This window comes from Chelonoidis abingdonii, chromosome 11 (assembly GCF_003597395.2).
Source record: "Chelonoidis abingdonii isolate Lonesome George chromosome 11, CheloAbing_2.0, whole genome shotgun sequence".
Classification (NCBI taxonomy): domain Eukaryota; kingdom Metazoa; phylum Chordata; order Testudines; family Testudinidae; genus Chelonoidis; species Chelonoidis abingdonii.
This window is the reverse complement of record NC_133779.1, coordinates 35,276,389-35,299,968: the sequence shown is the minus strand read 5'-3', so window position 1 is coordinate 35,299,968 and position 23,580 is coordinate 35,276,389. Positions and strand designations below refer to the sequence as shown.

Genomic DNA, 23,580 nt, shown 5'->3' with positions numbered 1-23,580 from the left:
CGCAGCAACCAAGGAGGATGGGACCTTAGTCTCCAAACCTGGGCTTGAGTGGGACTCACATCTGACCGAGGACGCTCCATTTCCAATGCAACTTGCTAAACATCCCCACCCACACGCCAGGCCAGGTCGCCTCAATCAGGGTGGGAGGTTCTGGTTGCCTCCCTGGGCTGGGCGGGTCTCAGCACTGGTATATAAAGGCTGGGTAGGGAGCAGGGCTTATGCAGCATCTAGTCTGGAGTTGTGGAAGAGGCAGGTAAGGGTTTGCAATGTTCTCAGCTTTTCTAGGGTGGTGGCTTTCCAAGTTATAATTAAATGTAATTTTGAGTGTGTCAAACTCTAGGCTTGTTTGCTCCCTGATAAGTGCTTGGCAAATGGACACTGACTGCTGTAGCTTTCTTCTTTTCTTGTTGTTACAGGCAAATCAATGCCAAGGATTAACTTGCTGTCTGGGAGCTCCCAGACTAGCCTGTAACTAGCTGGGTTGTGCAGCTGCTGGCCTAGCACAGAGGAGATTTATTTTAAGTGCTGGGTTCTTCTCCTGCCCCCTTTCCTTATAGGGTTGGGATGAGTCTCACAACTAACTAAAATGTGAAGTCTCAGCTGTAGGCTTAAACCCCTTCACCCCCTGTAACAGGCATTTTCTGCCAGGAAGGTTCAAATCAAACTACTCCAAATGGCAGAGGAGAAACTGCTGCCCCCATGGTAGTGTGAACTCTAACTTACTTGGTAGTTAGTGGGTTTTTTGTGTTAGAGCTCTGGGGTCTCAGCTCTGAAGTTCACCTCTGAACAGCCAGCTCTTAGCTGTCCCAAGTCCTGGCTAGAGGAGGAAAAACTCCAATCTGACCCCCCCCCCCCCCAAAGGAATCTCTTTGCCTGCTGTGTTTGGAGCCAGTTGTGTCTCATGACTGAGTCTGACTCATGGCTTGTTTGAGTGCTCAGAGGCTGCTACAACAACAACTGGCCTTGTGGCTCTTCCCTCTGCGGCCCCCCCCCCCCGCCCCCGGCTACTTCTGGCTCCTTCACAGATCTGTCTCCAGCTCTGCCCTGGAGCTGGGAGTGGGGCAGGCTCTTAACTCTCCCAGTAAGAGCTAGGCTGCCTTAGCCAGCAGTTGTGAGCCCTGTTCTAATGCCAATCAAATGGCTGAGGTGTGGTGGGGCTGGCTCCCCCCTTATAGGGGACTGCAGGTTATGGGGCTAGCTGAGAATGCCTCTAACAATCTTCCACTGCCTACCCCAGTGTTGCTGAGTAGTGACCCTGACTCCAGTTAGTGACTGGCAACTGAAAATGAAAAAGGTGACACAACCCTAGCAAAGCAGGAGGTGTTGAAACAGCAATGAGCTGTCTGGGGCGAAGGCCACTGTTACTTATAGCAGCAGGGGCCTTGGCAGCAGCTTGTTTTGCAATCCAGACTGGAAGGTCTGGGGTGTGTTAAGCCCAATCAGTGCCAGCTGCCTCCAGGCCCAGGGGATCTGGAGTGATGTTACTCAATTCATTGTGCTGCTGAATCCCCCAGGGGCCAACACAATGGAATGAGCTCTCTCTGCTGACCTCTGAGCCCTCTTTATGGCACTGAATTGACTCAAGCCTTATCAATGCTGGCAGATTAACTACTGAGTTTCTATATCCCTTCTAATCAGCTTTACTGGCTTCCACCATGGCTTCTAGTGACCCCAGTGCTGCTTCTCCAAAGGATGAGGAGCAGGAGGTAGGTACATGCTGGGGCCGTGGCTTGGGTTGGAGGGTCTTTGTGGTGGGCTACAGGCCTCAGCTAGGAACCTGGTGCTGGGCCCCTTAGCCTAGAAGTCAGTGGTGGCTGCACTGTGGCTTCTCAATCCTCCTTCACCTGAATAAACAGGGAGCCGAGGGGCTTCTCTGAGAAGTATTGCGCTAGTCTAACTTTGGGAGTCAGTGTAAACCACTGTGGCTAAACTAGCATGAAGCCGTGTGCAGCTACTGCCTTGGTCTAGGAGTGCCTTCACCTGATGGAAATGATCCTTTATTGGCTTGATGTAACTCAAAGTAACCCCTCTGAATGCGCCCACGCAGGCTTGCACTTGCTTAGCTATACAGGGACTTCAGTCTTATTGGTGCCACTTTCTCCTGTTGATCTCAGGCTTGTCTGCTTCCCACTCAGGCAGCATGACCCTCTCCTGGGTTTCTGGAGCTGGGAGGAGTAGGGTGTGGCCAGAGCTACACTAGACACTTTGCTATAACTGTCGCTCAAGGGGGTGGGGAAAACCCACAGCCCTGAGCCATGCAGTTCTATCTACCTAACTCATGTGTGGACAGAGCTATGTCTACCTTCTCCTGTCAACCTAGCTACTGTGTCTTGTGGCGGTGGACAGCAGAAGCTGTTGTCACCGTAGTACTGTCTCAGTAAGTGTGAACCTGCTCTGGTGAAGACTTTTTTTCTCCCTTTTCTGGGCTTTTTTACTGGGCCTGGTCTCTTAAATGGCAAATGCTGGTAACAGGATGCTGAATCCAAGTATTCCCAGCAGTAGAAGGGGAGAAATTCCCCAAGCTGGAAGTGGTGAGAGTAGATGACTCTCTGAAAACAACTGACAGACCCCAGCTACAGATGGCAGGGCCCATGACCCTGCTTGGTAGGGGAGACTGCATGGTAGCCCTCACTGTCTACCTTCCTGCCTTCTCTCCCCTAGAACATAGCAAACCGGGTGGCCAACCTGCCCTTCGTCAGCTCTGCCTATGACATGGTCTCCACAGCCTACACCTCCACCAAAGAGAGCCATCCCTACGTCAAATCTGTCTGTGATATGGCAGAGAAAGGCATGAAGAGCATGGCTGCGGCTGTGGTCAGTGGCGCCCAGCCAATCCTGAGCAAACTTGAGCCGCAGAGTGAGTTAATGTGGGGGTGGCATGGTCTGTGAAGGGCACCATGCTCTGCCCTCCTTCCCAGGGTGCCAGGCAAAGAGCCTCATGCCCTGCCAGAGGGAGGAGTCAGGCTGGTCACATCAGAAGCCATTGGCTGGCTAAAGAACCTCTCATGCTTCCATAGAGGAGCATAACCCACTCCCCAGGCCACTGAAAGCTCTTATGGAGGTGGCAGTGTCCACAAACCCTTGGGTGACAGTGTCAGCTTCTGGGGGGGGGCATAGCATGGAGCAACCTTGTGTCAAAGCTCAGAGCTCTGCAGATGGGTAGGATTCCTGCATCTGCCAGTTCTCCACAGCCATGGCATCAAGTATAATGGAGCTGGTCCAGTTCTCAACCCATTCCAAGCTGTTGCAAATCAGTTCACCCTTGTGCCTACTTAGCAAAGTCTTTCCTCTGACTTCTGCCACCCCTTCAGAGTCCTCATGCAGCTGGTTCTCTAGCTTTCACAGCTTCCAGAACTTGCTGTAACAGCAGGGGCTTGTCACATGAGACACTAAACTAGTTTTCTTAACAGTCTCTACAGCAAATGAGTATGCATGCAGGGGGCTGGACAAGCTGGAGGAGAAGCTGCCAATCCTTCAAGAGCCAACAGACAAGGTAACAACCTCTCTGCTTGGAAGCCTTTGTACAGGCAAGGGGAGCAGTGACTTCAGCTTATCTGCTCAAGCAAGAGTTTGGCAACAAGCAGTAAAACTTAACAAGGACCAGAGCTACATGGGGCAGGAAAAACATGGCTTGAGCAGCTGCAGCAGCTCGGCATGGGGCAGAAGTGATCCATTTGCTCATGGGATGATCATGGCCAGTCTGAACTACTGCCCCTGCTGTTATGTGAAGCAGAGATCCTGACACTAGTGCAAACCTTACAGCAGTCATGCTCTGCTGGCAGCACACTAGATGCTTGCTGTGACATAGCTCTGCACAATGCAAATGTTTCTAATCTAGATGGGGGCCCTTAGAGAGCTTTTTTTTAAAGCTTGGGGTGGGGGTAGAAGAAAAACATAAGTGCTTCCCTCCCCACTGTCCAAGGGGAAGACAACCTCCATCCCCCTGCTCTGCAATATTCCAGCGCTGGCTTGAGGTCTTATCTGAACTAATATCTGACCTCTATCTAGATCATCTCCAATACCAAAGGCCTGGTGACTGCCACGGTGACTGGGGCAAAAGATGCCGTGAGCAACACCATGACCGGGATGATGGATATGACCAAAGGGGCTGTCCAGGGGAGTGTGGAGTTGACCAGATCAGCAGTGACCAGTGGTGTGAACACAGTCATGGGCTCAGCGGTGGGCCAGATGGTGGTGAGCAGCATGGGTGCAGTGCTGGGCAAGTCAGAAGAGCTGGTGGATCACTACCTTCCTATGACTGATGAGGAACTAGGTGAGGAGGCAGCAGCTGCTCTTCTCCTGTGCATTATAGAAGGAGATAGCTTGTCTCTTCAGACCTAGCATGGGGGGTGTCTGGCTAATGCCAGCTGGAGTTGTAGGCTGGATGGCTTCAGTCGAAGCCATGAACCCAAGGTTGGGGCAACTTCCTGATAAGGTGCCTTGAGGTCCCCCACAGTTAACCCCTAGGAGAAACTACTACAGTCTTCATAATAGAAAAAACCTCTGTACCTGGCGCACCCAGCTAGCTTCCCTGGAAGATGCTGTTTGCTGTGAGGTGGGAAGCACAGCTGGAGGGGCGGGGGGGACAACTTCTCCCTCAATACTTGTAAGCCTCAGACCGGTTCCATACAGGGTGCTCTGAGCATGGAGAACCACAAGGAGTGTGGCTTGTGGCTCAGACTGGTTTAGCCACCCGCTTAGATAATCTCTGCCTCTGAGGCTTGTAGACCCTAATGGAAGGGGAGATGAATTGCTGAATCTCTTGGCATCCCCTGTTCCCTGGTGGCTGCCTGACCAATGCAGGGTTCCACTCTCTCCTATGTGGAGGTGTAACTCAAACAGGGAACCTTGCCCCAGCTGTATCTAAGGGCTAGAGCACTGGAGTAGGATTTGGCTAGCCAGTCTATTTCTGACTCTGCCCCTGGCCTGCCAGTGTCCTTCAGCAAATCCCTTCATGGTAGAGCCTCTCCCCAGTCTGAAACAAGGATGATGCATTGTCACCCTGTGATGGTCCCCAGGGACACTGCTGTTCAATAGGCCAGATTGTGTCCTGAATTCTCTAGCCTGTGGTGCCTCTTACCCTGCCTGACTGCCAAATGGCCACTCCTAGTCTGCTCATGCTGCCTTCAGCATGTAAATTCATCCCAGCACCTCACAGGAGTGCTCTTCCAGCCCCTCAGAACTACAGACAGGGCAACACCTGCAAGTTCTTAGCCCAGCCTTGTTCCCCAGACACATGCACCTTTGCAGGGCTCAGTATCTTCTGGGACTGTGCAAGCTCCTAGCTCATCTGGTCATTCCAACACTGGGAAATGATGCACCATCCTTGTTATCACAAAGTTTCCACCCACCCACTCTAATCCAAACACCCTAAGATTTTGAGAGGTGGGCACAATGAGACAGGGAGGCTCAGCCACCCGCCCCGGTTGCAGGCTTTTTTGGGGGGGAGCTTTTTTGCTTTATTATGCCCCAGGCAGGTTCTGGGGTGGCTGAGGCAGCAGTATTTGCTATTCAGGTTTCTGGGTTCATCAGGAAACTCCCTGAAGTTTCCTGATGAGCCCAGGAACCTGAATAGCAAATACCACTGCCTCAGCCACCTCAGAACCCACATAAGGCCTAATGAGAAGCTGCTTTTCCCCCATGATGGCTGTGGCTGGCCCAGGGGTCCTCCAGTGCTATGAGCCCCCATCAGCTCCCCATGCAGGATGGGCAGGGGATCTCAGGTGCTCCAACTGCAGGGGATGTGTAGAAAGGGGAGAGCTGGGGGGGTAGCCTCCCCTGGGGGGTCTGTCCACGGTCAAGAAGAAACATCTGTTGTGGTGGTTCAAGTGGCAAGGCATGAAAGCCAGAATTGGTTATAAGAGAATCAAAAATTGGGGGGGGGGGCAGTGTCATCACTCATGACTTGCAGGAACTTGCTGGAGATGGGAGGTGGAGCACTGCTCTGGAGGTCACTGTCTCCTATTACCCTTTTTCCCCCTCTCTGAGGGTTTGCACCCCCATGGGGGTGCAAAGTCTTCTGGGTATGAGGCTCAAACAGTGACAAGATATAAATTTCTCATACACCCTTCTCCTCTGTTGGAGAAAACTGTGGGTTTATTTTAAACCCCTTGCTGGTGTGAGCCTCTGAGAAATTGGTTTGTGGGCACTGTCTGGAGTTGCAACTGTTCAGAGACAATCCTACAGCAGAAACTACACAGATTAACAGGATGCTGCTATTCTACACACTGAGGTTTTCAAATGATGCCTCAGGCATGCTTTGGACAAAATAGTTCCCCTGTATAAAAGTGAACATGGTGTACAGGGTGTCTGTCCCACCCCCTAGATATGAAGTGGTACAGCAGCTTGTTACACTTTAGCTTGGTAACATGCTTAGGGTAGAGGCATTGTCAACTCTATAGAGGAGCTGCAGGCATATCCCATACCTCCCTTGCCATCTCCTCCACCTGGCACCACTAACCCTCCACTCTCTGCTTCCAGCTAAACTGGCCACGCCTGTGGAAGGCTTCGAAATGGCATCTGTGGAGCAGCAGAAGCAGCAGCAGAGTTACTTCGTGCGCCTGGGGTCCCTGTCCACCAAGCTCCGCCAGCGAGCCTACCAGCACTCCCTGGGCAAGCTGAGGCATGCCCGGCAGAGCACCCAAGAGGCTCTGTCCCAGCTCCACCAAACAATAGAACTGGTAAGAATGCAGCTGTGAGCCATGTGCGCACACCCCTGTACTCCTGTGAAGCTCCCCCAGTCACTCTCATAACCTGGCTTGTGCCAAGCCACTGCAAGTGGCCAACATGGCAAAGTTCCTTTCTGTGCTGATCCCAGATGTCTCTTCCCTTCCAGATTGAGCACACCAAGCAGGGTGTTGATCAGAAGCTCCGTGATGGCCAGGAGAAGCTGCACCAGATGTGGTTGGATTGGAGCCAAAAGCAGGCAAGTCAGAGTAAGGAGATGGACTCTGTGCAGCCAGAGGTAGGTCATGAGAGGGTGACGCCCGTCTACAAGTAACCAGTTGGTGTGGGAGAAGTCTGTCCTGACTGGCTTCTGATTCTACCCCTGTTTGCAGCAGGTAGAAGAGCAGGCACTGGTCATGTCCCGCAGCCTCACCCATCAACTGCAGACCACCTGCCTGACTCTGGTGTCCAGCCTGCAAGGCCTCCCTGCTGACCTCCAGGACAAGGCGCAACTGGTTCGTCACCATGTCGATGAACTACGTGCTTCATTCTCCGCTGCTGGCTCCTTCCATGATTTGACTGGCAGCGTCTTGGCCCAGAGCCGTGAACGAGTGACCAAGGCGCGCAAGCTGTTGGATGAGCTGATGGATCATGTGGTGCATAATGTCCCCCTTTCTTGGCTAGTGGAACCCTTTGCCCCATCAGGCAAGCAGCAGGAGGAAGTGGAGATGGAGCAGTGTCCTGCAGATTGAGGACTCAAAAGAAGCTCTCCTAAGCACAGAGCTTCATTTGGGGCAGGGAGGGGTTAACTCATGCCACTTGTCACTTCCTGTCACACACTAGCCTGACTCTCTATCTAGATAGCAGCACTTGGTGTTCTGATACAAGTGCCTCAATCCTGGCAGCCATCTTGCCTTGCTTAGGTTTGTTCTATTGCACTAAACACTGAGGATAAGTCTCTCTTCCCTGCATCTCACAGGTGTGGCTGTCTCCCAAACCTGCCTGTAAGCTGGGTCAAAGGCTTACCAGCAAAACTGACTCCCTCTGACTAGTCAAGTCACACCCCACCCCCCTGACCATGGGATCTAAGGCCTAGCTTTCAAGCTGGGGTGCCTAGTTTGCCATCTCTAGTGCTCTGAAGACTCTGGCTGTTGCTAGACTTGCCCAGCACCTCTGAAGCCTACACCACTTCTCTTTAGCAACCAGATTCAGCCCTGACTTCATTCAGGTGGGTAGCACTAGGGAGTCTAGCACATGTTGCACACTCAATCTCTTAGTGGCCTGCAGATCCTTCAGAACCACAGTAAAGAGCTAAATAAGACAGCAGCTCCCATGCCAAGGATTTCTGACCCAACTGGGTATTTCATAGGGAATGTCATTAACTGCAGTTCCCAAGCAAATGTGCAGTGGTCAGGTTAAGTGCTCTACAAGCTGCTCCAGCCTTGAGGAGAAAGGAGTCACTCAAGTGCCACCAACAAACCACTAATCCAAGTCAAGATGACTAGTTTAGGGTCTCTCCACTCAAGCAAGGAAATCATCTTGGTAAGAGATCAGTGCTCTGAGAGGGTGCCCAGGACTGCTGCTCTTCCTGGACTAGAATAATGGATCATGTAGGATTCCCTTCAGGCCCTGGCCCTGGCCCCTGTATCGGGTAAGAACATGTTGCTTACAATAAAGCTGTACTTGTATTGAAACAAAAGCTTCTGCTTGTCTTGTTCTGAGTGAGATTCTTGGGCATGAAGGCCTGATTCTCCCTCCCTGGCATGTCCCGTCTTCTTGGAGAAGCTGTCCTGCATTGCTGGTGCACATGAGGGCCTGCCTCTGCAGGGGGTGGATTCTCACCTCTACCAACAATCACCTCCCCAGGTTCTTGAGACTAGGAATCTACCCTCATTGACTTCCTCAAGATCAGTGCTTCAGAGATGAACTAGGGCCTGGGGAGTTGCTGCCACTGCTTCTCATGGGCCCTCTGGCTACTCCTAGCTTTAGCTATGGAGGTAAAACCCTGAAGCCATTGTCAAAATGGCTGCAATCTGCGGTCAGTACAGGCCCTTATGTCATACGTGTTCCCCTCTCCCCAGAGATCTCTGCTTGGCGTAATGCTGTCTAACTTTACACTACCTTCCCCTTCCTGTAGCAGGCCTTGCCACTAACTCTGGGAGGGCATTTAGACCACCCCTAGTGACCTGAAATTGAACCTTCTGTCCTTCCTGCTGCACTTGCCTGACCTGTTCCATCTCCAGAGCAGTCCAGCTGGGGCACATATGGCAGTGTAAATCCTAGGCCTCACAGACCACCCTTGGGTGGTCTATGTGCCACTGCAGTCCCACATCTTCATTGACCTTGAAGCAGTTAAATCTCTCAGATTTAACAGAACCACCCATTTGACTAGAGGTGGGCACATGCCTGCTTTGGGACAAGCCCTTCAGAGGACATCCACCAGAAAAAGCCAGGCCATACAGCTGCAAAGGGTTTGCTGTGACATAGCAAAGCCTGGCCTGGTGTTGGGAGGCATAGGACCAGTCTGCTGGCCAGCTGTAGGTTGCTGAGGTCTGTCACTTGGCATATAGCTGCTGGCGTTGTTGGCAACAAACAGTCTAGCCACTGATAGAATTCGATGGGTATTATAACAATTAGCGTATGCTCTGGAGCTTGGAGGATTAAACTATTCCTCATAGCTTCAACGCACACAGCTCATCTTCCTCTAACTAGCCTGACTACACCGCCTCTGGTGCGAAAACAGCCTGCACCTAAAAAGTATCATGTATGTGTGGCCAAACTAAGGTTAAACTGGCAACCACATTCTCTCTGCAGTTGAAATGTTAATGGCTTATCGCAGTGCCTCACTTAAAGTTGCATTTAAGAGTTCAAGCTCTTGCCCTTTATCTGAGGGTAGATCTACCCCTAAATTTTCCATACAATGAGGATAGCCTGAATTTTTTTTTGAGGTAGTTACTGACACATGGAGTCTCAGTCTCCCAGACCCCTTATTAGCTCTAAGAACTACCTGGAGAACATCAGATGATGCCTGGCAGTGAGTTTGATCTCTATGTAATTTTGGGTGAGTTCTGTTCTCCCTTTTTGCTCAGTACTAGAGCATTCCAGGCTGTTTAACTGAGGGAGACCGTGGCTTATGCCATCTAGGCTCTTCTATGATGCAGTGGTTGGTTAGAGAGCAGAAGTCCTGTCTGACAGTCTAGTTAGCCTCTGAACAACTCAACCCATAAAGATGAGGATTTTCACTGCACCAGCTAAGAACAGCTGTACTGTGTCAGACCAAAAGTCCATCCAGCCCAGTATCCTGTCTACCAACAGTGGCCAATGCCAGGTGCCCCAGAGGGAGTGAACCTAACAATGATCGAATGATCTCTCTCCTGCCATCCATCTCCACCCTCCGACAAACAGACAGAGGCTAGGGACACCCTTCCTTGCCCATTCTGGCTAATAGCCATTAATGGACTTATCTTCCATGAATTGATCCAGTTCTCTCTTTAAACCCTGTTATAGTCCTAGCCTTCACAACCTTCTCAGGCACAAATTGACTGTGCGCTGTGTGTAGAACTTCCTTCTATTTGTTTTACACTCGCTGCCTATTAATTTCATTTGGTGACCCCTAATTCTTGTATTACGGGAATAAGTAAATAACTTTTTCCATATCTATTTTCTCCACATCACTCATCATTTGCTTTGTTGAAGAGCAGAATGTGGGTGGAGGGCTGTACTCCTGCATTGCTACACCAGTTTCACGATTCCCTCTGTGGTAACAGGTGCTGGTTTATGGCACTGCAAAGCAACTACATTGGCTCACGCTGATGTAAGGTCCTCTCTGGAGTTGCTGCAGGCTTATCAAAGCAGGAGTCCTGAACATTCTCCAGGGTGTCCACCACCCTCTCGGACGAAATAGCTCTTGTGTGAAAGCAGGGTCTACCACCACCATGGCCCCTCCTCTTTAGTCCTTGTACTGCAGTGATAAGTGGAGTCCTGCTCCACTAGGTGCTATCCAGACAAAAACATCTTTAACAAGCTGTTCAGCTGGGCGTCTGGCAGTTTTCACAAAGAGCCACCTGCTGCAAGAAAGCAGCCCTGGCTGGGTTGAAGATACTTTCTTAAGAACGGGGGAAGGAATACCCCAAATCACTAGGGTGGGTGAGTGAAGATCACTGCACACAGCATAGCTACTGCAAAAGCAAGGAATGGAGGTGTTAAGACGGCTAATGTAATACTTTTGTGTTCCTCCAGCAGACCAGCTGCTATTCAACACATCACAACCTTTCTGCTGCACCTGGGAGGTGTGTGTGTGTGAGGTGGGGGGTGTATGTAGCTGAGGCCTGGCTTAACAGGGGGAGGGAGATCTCATTTTTTGGAAGCTAGAATTAGGGATCTAAATCAATCATCAGCTTGAAACCAGAACGTTTGTGCTAAATAGGAGAAGCAAATGGGTCAACAGGCTACGATGACACAATGCCTGAGCCCACTAAGAGGGAGAAGATTCAGTGACCTATTTACTATGAATGAGATTTTTAAAAGGAAGTTAGGAATGTGGAGAGGAGGAAAAGAGGAAGTCAAACCATGTCAGTGTGGGGACAGCCTGGGGCACGCAGGGGTTGCTTCCTCCAAAGTAACCAAGCCAAAAGAGTGTGATGCAATGTATAGTAAATGCAATGAGCTGTACAGAAAGGGAGAAGTTTTTGATGTAACTTGGGAAGTGTGATGTACCCTGCAGCCATCCCCCCGTGTTTGATCAACACGGTAGCACAGCTGTACGGCAGTGATACCTGAGTTCATAGGAAGCCAAGTGGAGAGAGATGGCAGAGGGAACCCCAACATGGGTGGGGAGCAGCCTTTCACTCAGCATCTCATGGTGGAGCTGTCTGTCTTTGCACAAAGGAGAGTTCATAGGGCCAGAGCGCAAGGCTGACTCTTCTAGTTGGGATTATGGGATAGCAAGGTGCAAGGCCCTGCTCTGCCCAGGCTGGAGCAAGGACTGGAAGCTGGGTCTCCTAGGCCGCAGCTGAGAGCTCCAGCCAGTGGGCTACTGCTGTTCTGGGGGCAGAGGGGGACCAGTTCTTGTATCTATTTTCAGTGGCGATGTGCACTGGAAAGAGAGTGAATTTCAGCACCACTCCTCCATGTTTTCAGGCAATGGAATGGTTGTTTGCATCACGGAGGAGAAGGATGCTGCTCACGCCCCTTCTGCTGCATTTGATGCTCAGTGTGCTTAGTAGCAGGAGGCTCATCAACCCTTGGTCTTCCCAAAGCAGGCACATGCTGACCTCTGCATTCTGGGGAGGGGAGCAAAGGCTCTGCCTGTGGTTTCCTCCTGTTCCCTGAAAGGGCCAGGAGAGGCTGTAGCTGTGACACAATGTCATTGTGATGAGTCATGACATGTCACAATGACTCAACAGCATGATGCAAGCAGCTGCCTTGGAGCTGGGTAGATTCCTACCAGGGTCCAGCTACCTGCTGGACAGCAGCCCCCACTGGGCTCGGGGCTGGAACAGGCCTTTCCAGCCCCTGGCCAGATGAGCAGAGACCATGGCTGAGGGTGAGTAGAAATGATTTTACGAAGGCAAAGTTGACTCTCAGTCAAGCTGATTTCAAAGAGTCTGGCATGAACTGGTCCCCTGGGTGACTTCTGCTGCCGAATCTCCAGTGACTTCCCCGCCTTCTCGCCGCTCTAGGAGCAAGTTAATGTCCTTGGCACTAAAACTTCCTTCCCCTAACAATTTGCCTTCTCAGCTCCAGCTGATCTCAACCACCTGCTGCCGCCGTCCTAAGGAGACGCTGAGCAGACACAGCCTCTTCTCACTCTTTCATGCACGTATTCAATAGGATTTTCTGCAATAAATTAACAACATTCGCCAATTAGCCGTAGGAGTGAGCAAGAGCTGACAGCCAGGAAGCTGTGTTTTCCCTGGGCTGCTTGGCTATAGAGGGGAGCGGCTCTTGAGGGCAATGGGAAGACCCAGGCAAAGGCCCGGCTAGGAGTCCTCTGCAGCGCCAATGTCTCTAGCACCTTCCATCTGACAGGGTTCAGAGCCCCAAGGGGCCACCCGCTCATCTCATCTGACCTCACAGGCCATCAACCCCGCCCAGCACCCTAAACCCTACAGCCACAGAGCATAACAGCCTAGTAGAGCCTAGACTAGGATACGCCACAGGCAGAGAACAAACGAGACCGAGGTGCCCGTATCCTGGCACATAACCCACATGCTGCAGAGGAAGGTGAAAACCCTCCAAGGCCCCTGCCAATCTGACCTGGGGGAAAACTCCTTCCTGACCCCTCAGACGGCCATCAGTTAGACCTGCGCCTGTGAGCAAGCACCAGCCAGCCAAGCACCAGAGAGGGTGAATGCTTCGTGCCACCTCAGAGCTCTGGCCCACCCCATCCAGTGTCCCATCTCCAGCCACGTCCATCCCTGATGCTTCAGAGGACGGAGAATACATTGTGTGGGGGTGAGGGGGGAATCCCTTCCTGGGTGGTCAGCTGAAACCCCAAAGCATGAGCAATGGCCTCACAGATCCCTCTTCCCTTTTGAAGTAGAAGCTCCATTGTGGAGAAACCGAGGCACAGAGAGGTGGTGTAACTGCCCCACTTACACAGCGAGTTAGCAGCAGGTCTGGGAACAGGGTCCAGCCTGCTGTCAGTCTCACGCTTTAATCACCACAGAAACGTAGGGCTGAAAGGGACCTGGAGAGCTCATCAAATCCAGCCCCCTGCGCTGAAGCAGGACCAAGTAAACCTTGACCAGCCCTGACAGGGGGTTGTCCAACCTGCTCTTAAAAAAACCTCCAGTGCCAGGGCTTCCACAACCTCCCTTGAACACCTATTCCAGAGCTTCACTATTCTTATAGCTAGAAAGTTTTTCCTAATATCTAACCTAACTCTTCCTTGCTGCAGATTAAGCCCAGTGCTTCTTGTCCTGCCTTCAGCAGACATAGAGAACGATTGTTCACTTTCCTCTTCACAACAGCCCTTAGCAGATTTGAAGACTGTTTTCAGGACCCCCGTCTTCTCTTCTCACGACTAAATGTACCCACTGGCTTTTAATCTTTCCTCACAGGTCAGGGTTTCTAAACCTTTGATTCTTTTTGTTGCTCTCCTCTGGACTCTCTCCAGTGTGTTCACCTTTCTTTAAGTGGGGCACCCAGAACCAGCTGCAGCCTCACCAGTGCCAAGTAGAACAGGACATTTACCTGCCTTCTCTTACATACAACTTGTGTCAATATGCCCCCAGAATGATAGTAGCCTTTTTTGCAACTGCATCGCACGGTTGATTCATATTCAATTTGTGATCCACTGTAACCCCTAGCTCCCTTTCAGCCGTACAACCACCTAGCCAGCCATTCCCCGTTTTGTAGCTGTGCAGTTGATTTTTTCCTTCCTAATTGAAGTACATTGCACTGGTCTTCATTGCTGAATTCAGACCAGTTCTCTAATTTGTCACGGTCATTTTGAATTCTAAACCTGTCTCCAAGGTGCTAGCAACCCCTCCCCACTTGGTGTCATCGGCAAATGTTACTTACAAGCACACTCTCCACTCCATTGTCCAAGTCATTAATGAAGCTATTGAATAGGACCAGACCCAGGACTGACCCCCAGGTGACACCACTAGATACATCCGCCCAGTTTGACAGCAAACCATTGATAGCTACTCGGCCTTTGGGCTTTCAAACCGTTATGCAACCATCTTACCATAATTTCACCTAGACCACAGGTCCCTAGTTAATGAGAATGTCACTTTTAGTGTGTCAAAAGTCATACTGAAATCAAGCTATATCATGTCTATCCCACCCCTCCTCAACCTCCTGGCCAGTATCCCTGTCAAAAGAGGAAATGAGGCTAGTTTGGCAGGATTTATTCTGACTCTGTGCTGACTGCTGAGGGTTTGAATACGGGCTGGGTGGGGGAGCGACAGAGGCAGGGGCCTCGAAAAAGCTGCAGTCTTTGGAAGCGACTAGTGATTCTCTCACTTATACTGGAGTTACACCCGGGGAGCCCTAGTCACTTCACTATCAAACCCCTGCCAGGGCAGAGGCCGCATTTACATGCTGGCGTTATGCCAGTATAGCAATGCTGTCGGAGTCTTCATTGTGTAGACATGGCCTTAACCTAGCCTTTCCCCGCACAGTTCTCATTGCACACCACCTGTTCATCCCCAGTGGAGACTGTTACGCACAAAAGGAAGGTTGGTCTCATGGTTAAGTGATTCCAGAGACCCGGGTTCTATTCCTGCCTCCACCACAGATGGTGCCCAATCTTGGGCAAGTTGTTAATTCTCTGCCTGGCTCAGTTTGCTCAGCTGTAAAGTGAGGATGACGATACTCCTGCTTTCTCCCCCGCCTTCACCTGTCTGGTCTCTTTAAACTGTAAACCCTCTGGGGACAGGGATTGTTTCTCGCTCTGGATGTACAGCCCCTAGTGCAACAGGACCCTGTTCTGCTTTCTAGCTAGTCTGGGCAACTTTTTCCCCTGACCTACCTTATCTTCCCCATTCGGTCCCATCAGCAAGTCTGGATGTCACGTTGCCAGCTGGTGAAAATGGACCGAAGGCAGCTTCCTCCGACACTGGACTGAAGACGGCTTCATTAGACACCAGGGAACAGCAGGTAGGTCTATCCTGGGCAGCCTGCCAGTGCCACGTTGAGCCTGTGAATGGAGATGGAAGGTGGGAGGGGGGAATTTAGGGGTGAGATCCCTTGTACCAAAAGAAACACTCTGTGCCCACAGTTCTAGTGCTAGTTGGCTGCCCCAGGGCAGCGGCTGGGAGCTGGTGCCTGAGAGACAAGGCCCCGGGCTCTTTGTCTTGGAAAGCAGACTACACTGATGCACGGCCCACCCAGGGGTGGCGGGTTTGTATGATTTTTGCTGATGCCCAGAACGGTTCTGAGTTCAAGTCCCCCCCCCCACATACCTGTCTAATGCTCTGGGAGGGAGTTTGGGTGTAGGAGCGGGGTTGAGGGGCAGGTGCTGGGAGGGAGTTTGTGTGAAGGAGGGAGTTTGGGTGTAGGATGTCGGCTCTGGGCTGGGGCAGGGAGTCAGGGGGAGAAGTGGGGACGGGGGTAGGCTCTGGGAGGGCATTTGGGTGCGGGGTGTGGGCTCTGGGCTGGGGCAGGGAGTGGGGTGGAGGAGTGGGGGCCAGGGGCGGGCTCTGGGAGGGAGTTTGTGGGTGGGCTCAGGGCAGGGGCAGGCGGTTGGAGTGTGGGAGAAGGTGAGGGGTGCAGCGCTTACCTTGGGTGGCTCCCGAAAGCTACCTGCACACCCCTCTGGCAGCGGCTCCTAGGCGGAGGGGCCAGAGAGTCTCTGCACGCCACTTCCCACAGGCACTGCCCCCGCAACTCCCATTGGCCGCAGTCCCCAGCCAATAGGAGCTGTGGAGTCAGCGCTTGGGGTGGGGGCAGCACGTGGAGACACCCCCTCCGGGCCATAGGGCCATTTCACCTGCTTCCGGGAGTGGCATGGAGCAGGGCCAGGCAGGAAGCTGTCTTAGCCCTGCTGGGGGTGGCGGCTGGAGCCTGCTGGGGCCTTTTAAATTGCCCGGGGCAGCAGACAGGGCTGGGAGACGCTCCAGGGCAGGCACGCGGGGAGCCGGGGGAGAAACCCAGCCCTGAACCTTGGTGGAGCCGGCCCACAAGCCTTGACTATTCCTGGAGCTTGGGCACCACGGGCCCAGATAACTTGCCCCCCCGGGCCCATCGTGGGGATGGGCAGCTGCCCAAGGCACCCCGCTCGCTTAGAGAAGGGAGAGCCCATTCCCACACCTAGACACAGTGCGGCGGGAAGGGCCTTTCCCTCTCTCCCTGCAGTGCCGTGGCTCAGAAAGTCAGGACTCCCAGCAGGAGCAGAAAGCCCAGAGCCATTCCCCCGGGTTGGAATGGGAGCTGGTGCAAGTCAATCCTTTTTCCTTAACACCCCCGCCACCCCCTGTGGCTATTTTCCTTGGTTTAGTTTGCAGTGAACAGGGTGGTCAGCATGCCCTTGGTCACCTCCGTTTACGAGCTGGCCCCTGCTGCCTCCTGCCCCAGCACCGAACTCACCTGCAAGCTGGCAGAGGAAGAAGCGGAGCCCGGGGCCACTGCAGCCATCTCTCCTGCCCAGCTGGCTGCAGCTGAATGGGGTGAGTGAGTCGTGGGTCGGCGGCCGGAGCTTGGGGAGTAGGAAGGGAAGCTGAGGGTGAAGCTGGAGATTCCAGCCGCTGAGAGAAGCTGGATTGGTTTTGATCCTTTCCCTCAAGGATTCTTGCACTGGGCGCTCCCAGAAATTGGGGCTCTCTTGGGGCGTGGCAGCATCATTCCCAGAGCAGGGAGATTGGCTAGAACCAGCACACTAAAAATGGCAGCAGAGCCAGGGCTGCACCAGCGGCAGCACAGACTAGCTCCCTCAAGCCCGCTCCCGGCTACAACCCTAGGAGTATCCTTGGGGCGGCTAGTCCGGCTGTGCAGCTGTTCTTAGCATGCTGGCTCGAGGACAGCAAGATGGACCCAGGTCTAATGGGGGTGCTCTCTGTTCGCCTGTCACACTCTGTCATGGATAGGGGCTCAGCCCCAGTCCCTGGGGAACAGCTGTTTGGGGAGAGGAAATTCCCGAGCTTGCAGGGTATTCACACTCCCTTTGAGAGCTTCCTAGGATGCAGCAGAGAGATCACAGGCTGGGGTGTTGGAGGCAGGGCTGGAACGCAGCCTGTCTTGCCTCAGGAAGTCAAGCACTAGTTCACTCGCCTTCTCTGAGGCCCAGAGAGGCGACAACGGAAAGGGGAGGGTGACACTGGCCCATTTGCAGGGGACACAAGCTGAGCTGTGGGTGGGGAAGCTCAGGGCAAGTGGCTCCATGTGGATCGATCTGCATTTAAAGCACAGAAGGTGCCACACATTCCATCGTCGCAGACACAGCTGCCCCGCAGCCTATGCCCGATCCCTCGGCGTCTGCCCAGCGCTCCACAACGGCTCATTAACCACCCTGCTGTCTGTCCCCACAGCTGGGCCAGCCAAGGAGACCAGGAGGAACGGGCTGGATAAAGGGAAGCTGCCAGCCCCTCCACAGCCACGCAAGCAGGTAACCATCTCTGCCTCCGCAGCCTTCTCGGGAAGGGCATCTCTCACTGAGAGACGAACCCAGCCCAGGCGCGGGGAACCATTAGGGCGTTGCTGATTGCCAACACTGACTGCTGCGAAGAGCTGCTCGCTAGCTGCCTGTCTGGTACTGACGTGGCCTCCTTTTCCCCAGTATCTGAGCATGTCACACTCTCTATCCAACCCCCACCTCGAGGCAGGGCTGTTAGCCCATTGTACAGATGGGGCACGGAGGCACAGGCGGGCTAAGTGACTTGCCCAAGGTCACACAGGGAGTTAGTGGCAGAGAAGGGAATTCAACCCACCCTAACCATTGGCCCTTCCTTCCTCGTAAGCCCAGGATCTGCTTGGAAGGAAGCAGTTGGGGGATCTCAGAGATGGGGGGCAGCAGCACGAGCCCCTCTTGCCTAGGCAGGAGGGTTGTTAGTGTCTTGGTGTGAAGGCCTCCCCAGGATTAGCTGGGGGAACTTGCCCTTCTGACCCACTGCCCTCTCCTTCTTCTGAGTCACCGCCAGGTCTTGCTCCCTGACCCCAGCTACCCCTGCTTCCAGGTTGTGACAGACACAACAGAGCCGGACTCTTCCAGAGAGACAGAGGCCACGACGGCAGCAGCCAGCGCGGCGAGCGGAGCAAAGGACGCAGGGACCAGCAGTGGCCCCAAAGTGACCTGGGCCAACGATCCAAGCCATCGCCACTTGGGGGGTAGCACCCGAGCAGCCATGACCAACAGCCTACGCAGCCTCATGAGCTCTAAAGTGGGTCAGCTCTTCCTCCGCAGCGTGGACAGAGCGCTGGACAAGTCGGAAGAGCTGATGAATCGGTATCTGCCACTGACGGAGAAAGAGCTAGGTGAGAAGCTGCCCAAAAAGCCTCTCTTCTCAGGGGTGCTATAACAGGGTTGAGTCCCCCAGATCTCAGCACCCTCCTCCCATTGTCCCCCCTCCCCACCAGCACTAGGTGTCACCCCTTGTATCTGCCACTCCTGCAGCAGGTGGTCTCTGGACCTGCTTCCCCAAGGAACTTATTAAACAAGTTTCCTGAGGCTTCCTATTTACCTCCTGGGAAGTTGCATAGGCCCAGATCCTCCAAGATGCAGTATCTAGGCTCCAAACTTCCATTGAGATCAATGGCACTTAGGTACATAAATACCTGTGAGGCTCTGGACCATAATTCCTGCCTCCTCCTCAGTGTGGGGTCCACCTCTCTCTCTCCCCAGCTGCACTCACAATGGAGGGGCTGGACGCCTCCACAGCAGACCACCACAGGAAGGGCTGCTTTGTGCGGCTGGGGTCCCTGTCCACCAGTCTGCGGAACCGGGCCTTCATGCTGATCCTGAATAAGCTGAGACAGACCCGGCAGAACACCCACGAGAACCTCTCTCAACTCCACCAGACTATCAACCTGGTAAGAACACGCCTGGCCCTCTCCTCGGCCTGCAAACTGTCCCGCCTGGAGCCGCGTGGCCTCGGGCTCCGCCAGATCGCGGTTATCGGGGACGCTTGCTCGGTTCGGGACGCTAACCCCTCCCTGTCCAGCCTCCCTCTCTGCTCTCGGTCAGCTCACTGTGCCCAGCCTGACTCCACGGTGCTTTCTCCACCCTGCAGATTGAACACATCCAGCAGGTGAAGCAGCTTCCTGGCAGCCAGGAGAAGCTGCACAGTATGTGGGAACAGTGGAGCCAGAAGCAGGAAGTGGGCCTCCAGACCGAACCAAGAGGCAGCAATGACAGTGGGTCCCCAGCCTGCATCAGCACGGATCACAACTCCCAAGCCAGCGGCAGCAAGGACAGAAACTCCACACAGCTAGAGGTATCTTCACTAGAAACAGGGTCTAAGCCAGTGACCCGGCGTCCAGGCAAACCTCACATCACTAACTCTTCCTTTGCTGTATCATGGCAGGTGGAGTCCAAGACCTTGGCGATGTCCCGTAGTCTGTCACAGCAGCTGCAAGCTACGTACCTGAACCTATTATCCAACGTCAGAGGCCTCCCCAGACATCTCCAGGAAAAGATGCAGCAAGTGCATCAGAACATGGCGGAGCTGCACGGGTACTTCTCCTCGGCCAACTCCTTCCAAGATTTGTCCGGCAACATTCTAAGCCAGAGCCGGGAGAAGGTGGCCAAAGCTTGGGAGGCCTTGGATGAAGTGATGGATTTTCTGTTGCAGAACCCTCCTGTAACGTGGCTTGTGGAATCCTTGGTTTCCCTTGAAGGGGAGCTGCTGGAGACAGAGGAGAAGCCAGATATATTGAAAGTCCTGAAACACTACGAGCCACAGGACTGCAAAGATGACTAGCTAGTCAGCTTCCACCGGCAGACCAACTAAACCCTTTGAGCAGACAGAGACCTAACCCTGAACCTCTACTAGGAGCTTCAGTTTTACTCTAACCCTCGTGGGATACACCCCAAACGTGACACCCCCCCCAAGTTAAATAGCCATATCCAATAAACGGAAGGCTTTGTCTTCCACGCATCCCAGATCTCTTCCAAGCCAAGACAGCTGGTGCCAGTTAGCTGGCTTCCTGTTCATTGCATTTAAGGGAACACCTAACTAATTCTCTCTTCAGTGCCCTTACTGTACATGTTTGTCTTTGGCACGGTTATATTCCCAAGCGGTAACGCTCCTGGAATGAGTTTGGTCAGTTATTTCACCGAAGAAGGTGGAAGGGTAAGTAGTTGGCTCTCAGGTAGAGGAGAAGCTCTGCCTTTTAAGAGCTAGCATCCTAGGCAGGGTCTACGTTGGGGTTGGGGGGTGTCGATGTAAGATACGTAACTTCAGCTATGGGAACGCCGTAGCTGAAGTCAACGTATCTTATTTTGACTTATCTCCTGTCCTCATGGTGCGGGATGAACAGCCCCCGTTGACTCCACTTCCGTCACTTGCCCTGGTGGAGTTCCAGAATTGACGGGAGCGCATTTGGGGATCGATATATTGCATTTAGACGAGACGCGATATATCGATCCCTGATAAATCTATCGCTACCCACCGATCCGGCAGATAGCCTGGACATACCCCTAGTCTTACCATTAAACTTGACTTCAAATGTCAAATGACTTCAAAGGCAATCTCAGCCACCGTTGGCCTGGAACCCAGGAACTCCCCACCACCGCTTTGGGACAGGAAGTGACGAATACTGTAACTAAGCAAGATTGTGGAGAGCATTTATTTTTAGAAGGTTCTGGAATTTGGCCAGGACAGCAAGATTAACCACCTCTTTTCTCTGCGTCCATGGGCCAGGAGCTCTCAGAGCAACAATGTCCTTGCTAAAAGACAACCCCACCCACAGGCATCTTGATGTGAACCTGAGACACTGACATGGTCATGACTTCCAGAGAGGAGCATCACCCACTGAATTAGCAGCAGCCGCACTTCCTCCAGCACAGGGGTGTCCAGGGGAGGTGGCCATTCATGTTCCCTTCTAGCTTGTCCTGCTTAGCTCTGAGAGCTCAGCCAGTGGGTGGTTGATTTCCCACATCAAGGAGATTCATCGGGCTAAGTATGGACCAAAGCTCAACCGCCCGGATGGCCTAATCACCCTGAAATACACACATAAAAACGAGGGGTCTCGGATTCCCCTCACCTGTCTCCTGGAGGCTGGACCAGCTAGACAGGGCAGGCAGCAACCCCTCCTCTCATTTTCCCTGTGCCCACAACAGTCTCCTGCCCCATATCCTTTTAGTCTGCTTCGTGCCCCCATGTTCCTCTAATTGCAGTTTCTTGCCTAGCTCCACACCCGCAGGCTCCCTGCTGCCCGCAGGGCCAGTCTCTGCATCCACCTTTCCTCTGCCAGAGCCTCGCACAGTGATGAAGGCGCCATCTTGCCTGAGGGCGGTCTGACCTCCCACCTGTTGACACTACGGGACGATGGTAGCCACCGTTACCGGGGGTCAGGCTCACTTCTGCCTACCAAGGTTAAGGGGCTATAGAGGCCGTCATGCTGGCTTCAGGCCCATTGACATGAAGGTTCGATGGCGGCCATTTTGGCTAAGGGCAAAATTTCAGCAGGAGGCCGAAACCAAGGAGAACCTTTTAAAAGCCACCCAAACATCAGGAGAGCTGGCAACATTTCTACCCTCCCCCTCCGTTCTGAGTTCCCAACCCCCAGCCAATTTCATTTCAGCTACCCACCTGCAACAGATGCCTTTCATCTTACACCCCTCTCCCCTCCATCACAGCCCTTCGGACAAATCCCCCACCTCCATCACACCCCACATTGTCCCTAGCACATAGATAGCCCCCCATCACCAAAGTAACTGAGCACCTCATACTCCCCCCGCCAACCCATCAGGCAGAGCAGTGCTGTTGCCCCCATGGTGGAGATGGGGAAACGGAGCGTTGAGAGACTAAGCTAGTCTCAGCAGGAGCCTGGGGCAGATCATGGACTTGGGCCCCTGGTGTCTCAAGACTGAGACTGGCATCCTAACCACTGGGCCAGCTTTCCTCCCTAGAGGGGGGATGCCTTTGCAGCTGTTTGTAGGGAGGGAAAGGCCGAGGGAGCAGCGGTGTGGATCAATGGTCTCACTAGCCCCAGGAAATGTAGTGGAGGCTCACTAAGGTGATCACCAAGCCTGGGCAGGCCCCTTCTAGATCCCAGAATATAGGGTGTACAAAGATGGCTTGATATCACCTTGAACCCCGACCCCGAGCATAGGAGCTGAGTAATTACGAATCAGGCCCTAGTGGTGAAACTCACCCCTATGTAGGTCCCGGGTGAATTTGGGCCATTCTTTGCAAAACACAATTGCTGAGGTTTAGTGCTCTGCCAAATGCCACCAGCCCTTACACAGTAACTCGTCGGTTCCCCCACCTATAAAGCCAAAGGGGAGAGAATTGGCAAAGCAGGACTCCAGCCATGGTAAACCGTATGGTGCACGGACACGCTCCTGGGGAATACGTGCAGTGCTGACACGGGGGGCCAGGTTAGCACGTTCACAGCGCTATGCTAACTGCGATGGCGTCACACCAACATCATGTGCCTCAGGCCAGCACATCCTTTAGCTCTGCTCCACCCAGACACTACTATGCTGGGACCAGCCTGGTTGCCATGGGCCCTAAGGAAAGACAAGGGCAGTAAGTCTTAAAACTAGACATCCCCTCTGGTTAGCAATCTCAAGCTCTACAAGACAAAGTGGTGATGTGGGTGAGGGACCAGCCCAAGACTCAGGAGGGCTGGGTTCAATTCCTGGCTTGACTGCAGATTTTCTGTGCCCTTGGCCACATCACTTAACTTCTCCGGGCCTCTCCCCCTTGTAAAGAGATGATGCTTTCCTGCCGTTCGTCTTGTCTGTTTCTAAACCGCAAGCTCTTCGGAGCAGACAGCATTGTCTCTAAGACTATGGCTACCCTAGGAAGCGAAAAGCCATGCAGCGTAGCTGCTGTTTGTCAGCAGCAGAGAGCTCTCCTGCTGACAAAAAACTTTCACCCCCCACGAGCAGCAGCGGCTATTCACACCAGCGCTTTTCACTGGTAAAACTTTTGTCGTTTGGGGTGCGTGTTTTTTTTCTTAACACCTCCAAATAAGCAAAGTTTTGCTAACTAAGTGCCAGTGTAGACAAAGCCTTAGTCTGTGCAGCACCCGGCATGATGGGGCCTTGGCTCTTTGGTGGGGACACCCATAATACAAACCATCAAGCCATGCTCCCTACACACTGGGTTTGTGAAGGACGCACTCTGCAAACAGTGGTCTGTAAATAAGACCCCAATGCTGGCTGCAGCCAGTGTTTAAATTTAGTGGGTAAAAAGAGTCACATTGGTTTATTTAGATTCCGTTTCTAAAAGTTTACAGTGCAGAGGACCAGCGAGGAATATAAAACCGGAGTTAAGCTGCAGCTTCTGGAGGTTGGGG

The 23,580-nt window shown here is 53.1% G+C and overlaps 2 protein-coding genes across 3 annotated transcripts; both read left to right on the top strand.

Moving 5' to 3' along the window:
• Nucleotides 1-236: 236 nt before the first annotated feature.
• Nucleotides 237-7,733, top strand: LOC116821156 (perilipin-3-like). Of its 2 annotated transcripts, XM_032774138.2 has the most exons (8): nt 237-253; nt 1,639-1,706; nt 2,662-2,857; nt 3,411-3,493; nt 4,009-4,273; nt 6,481-6,680; nt 6,836-6,964; nt 7,059-7,733. In XM_032774138.2, the coding sequence occupies exons 2-8, from the start codon at nt 1,656-1,658 to the stop codon at nt 7,416-7,418; spliced, it is 1,284 nt and encodes a 427-aa protein (XP_032630029.1). In that variant the 5' UTR covers nt 237-253; nt 1,639-1,655; the 3' UTR covers nt 7,419-7,733. The 2 variants fall into 2 exon arrangements, with proteins under 2 accessions (XP_032630029.1, XP_074926982.1); XM_075070881.1 differs by lacking the exon at nt 237-253 and having other exon boundaries at nt 1,596-1,706; nt 6,836-6,968; nt 7,066-7,733.
• Nucleotides 7,734-13,697: 5,964 nt separating this feature from the next.
• Nucleotides 13,698-20,142, top strand: LOC116838364 (perilipin-3-like). Its single transcript, XM_075071359.1, has 8 exons — nt 13,698-13,730; nt 15,118-15,276; nt 16,616-16,784; nt 17,643-17,719; nt 18,288-18,585; nt 18,953-19,140; nt 19,341-19,544; nt 19,635-20,142. Exons 1-8 carry the CDS (start codon nt 13,698-13,700, stop codon nt 20,028-20,030), a joined length of 1,524 nt encoding a protein of 507 aa, XP_074927460.1. The 3' UTR covers nt 20,031-20,142.
• Nucleotides 20,143-23,580: the final 3,438 nt, after the last annotated feature.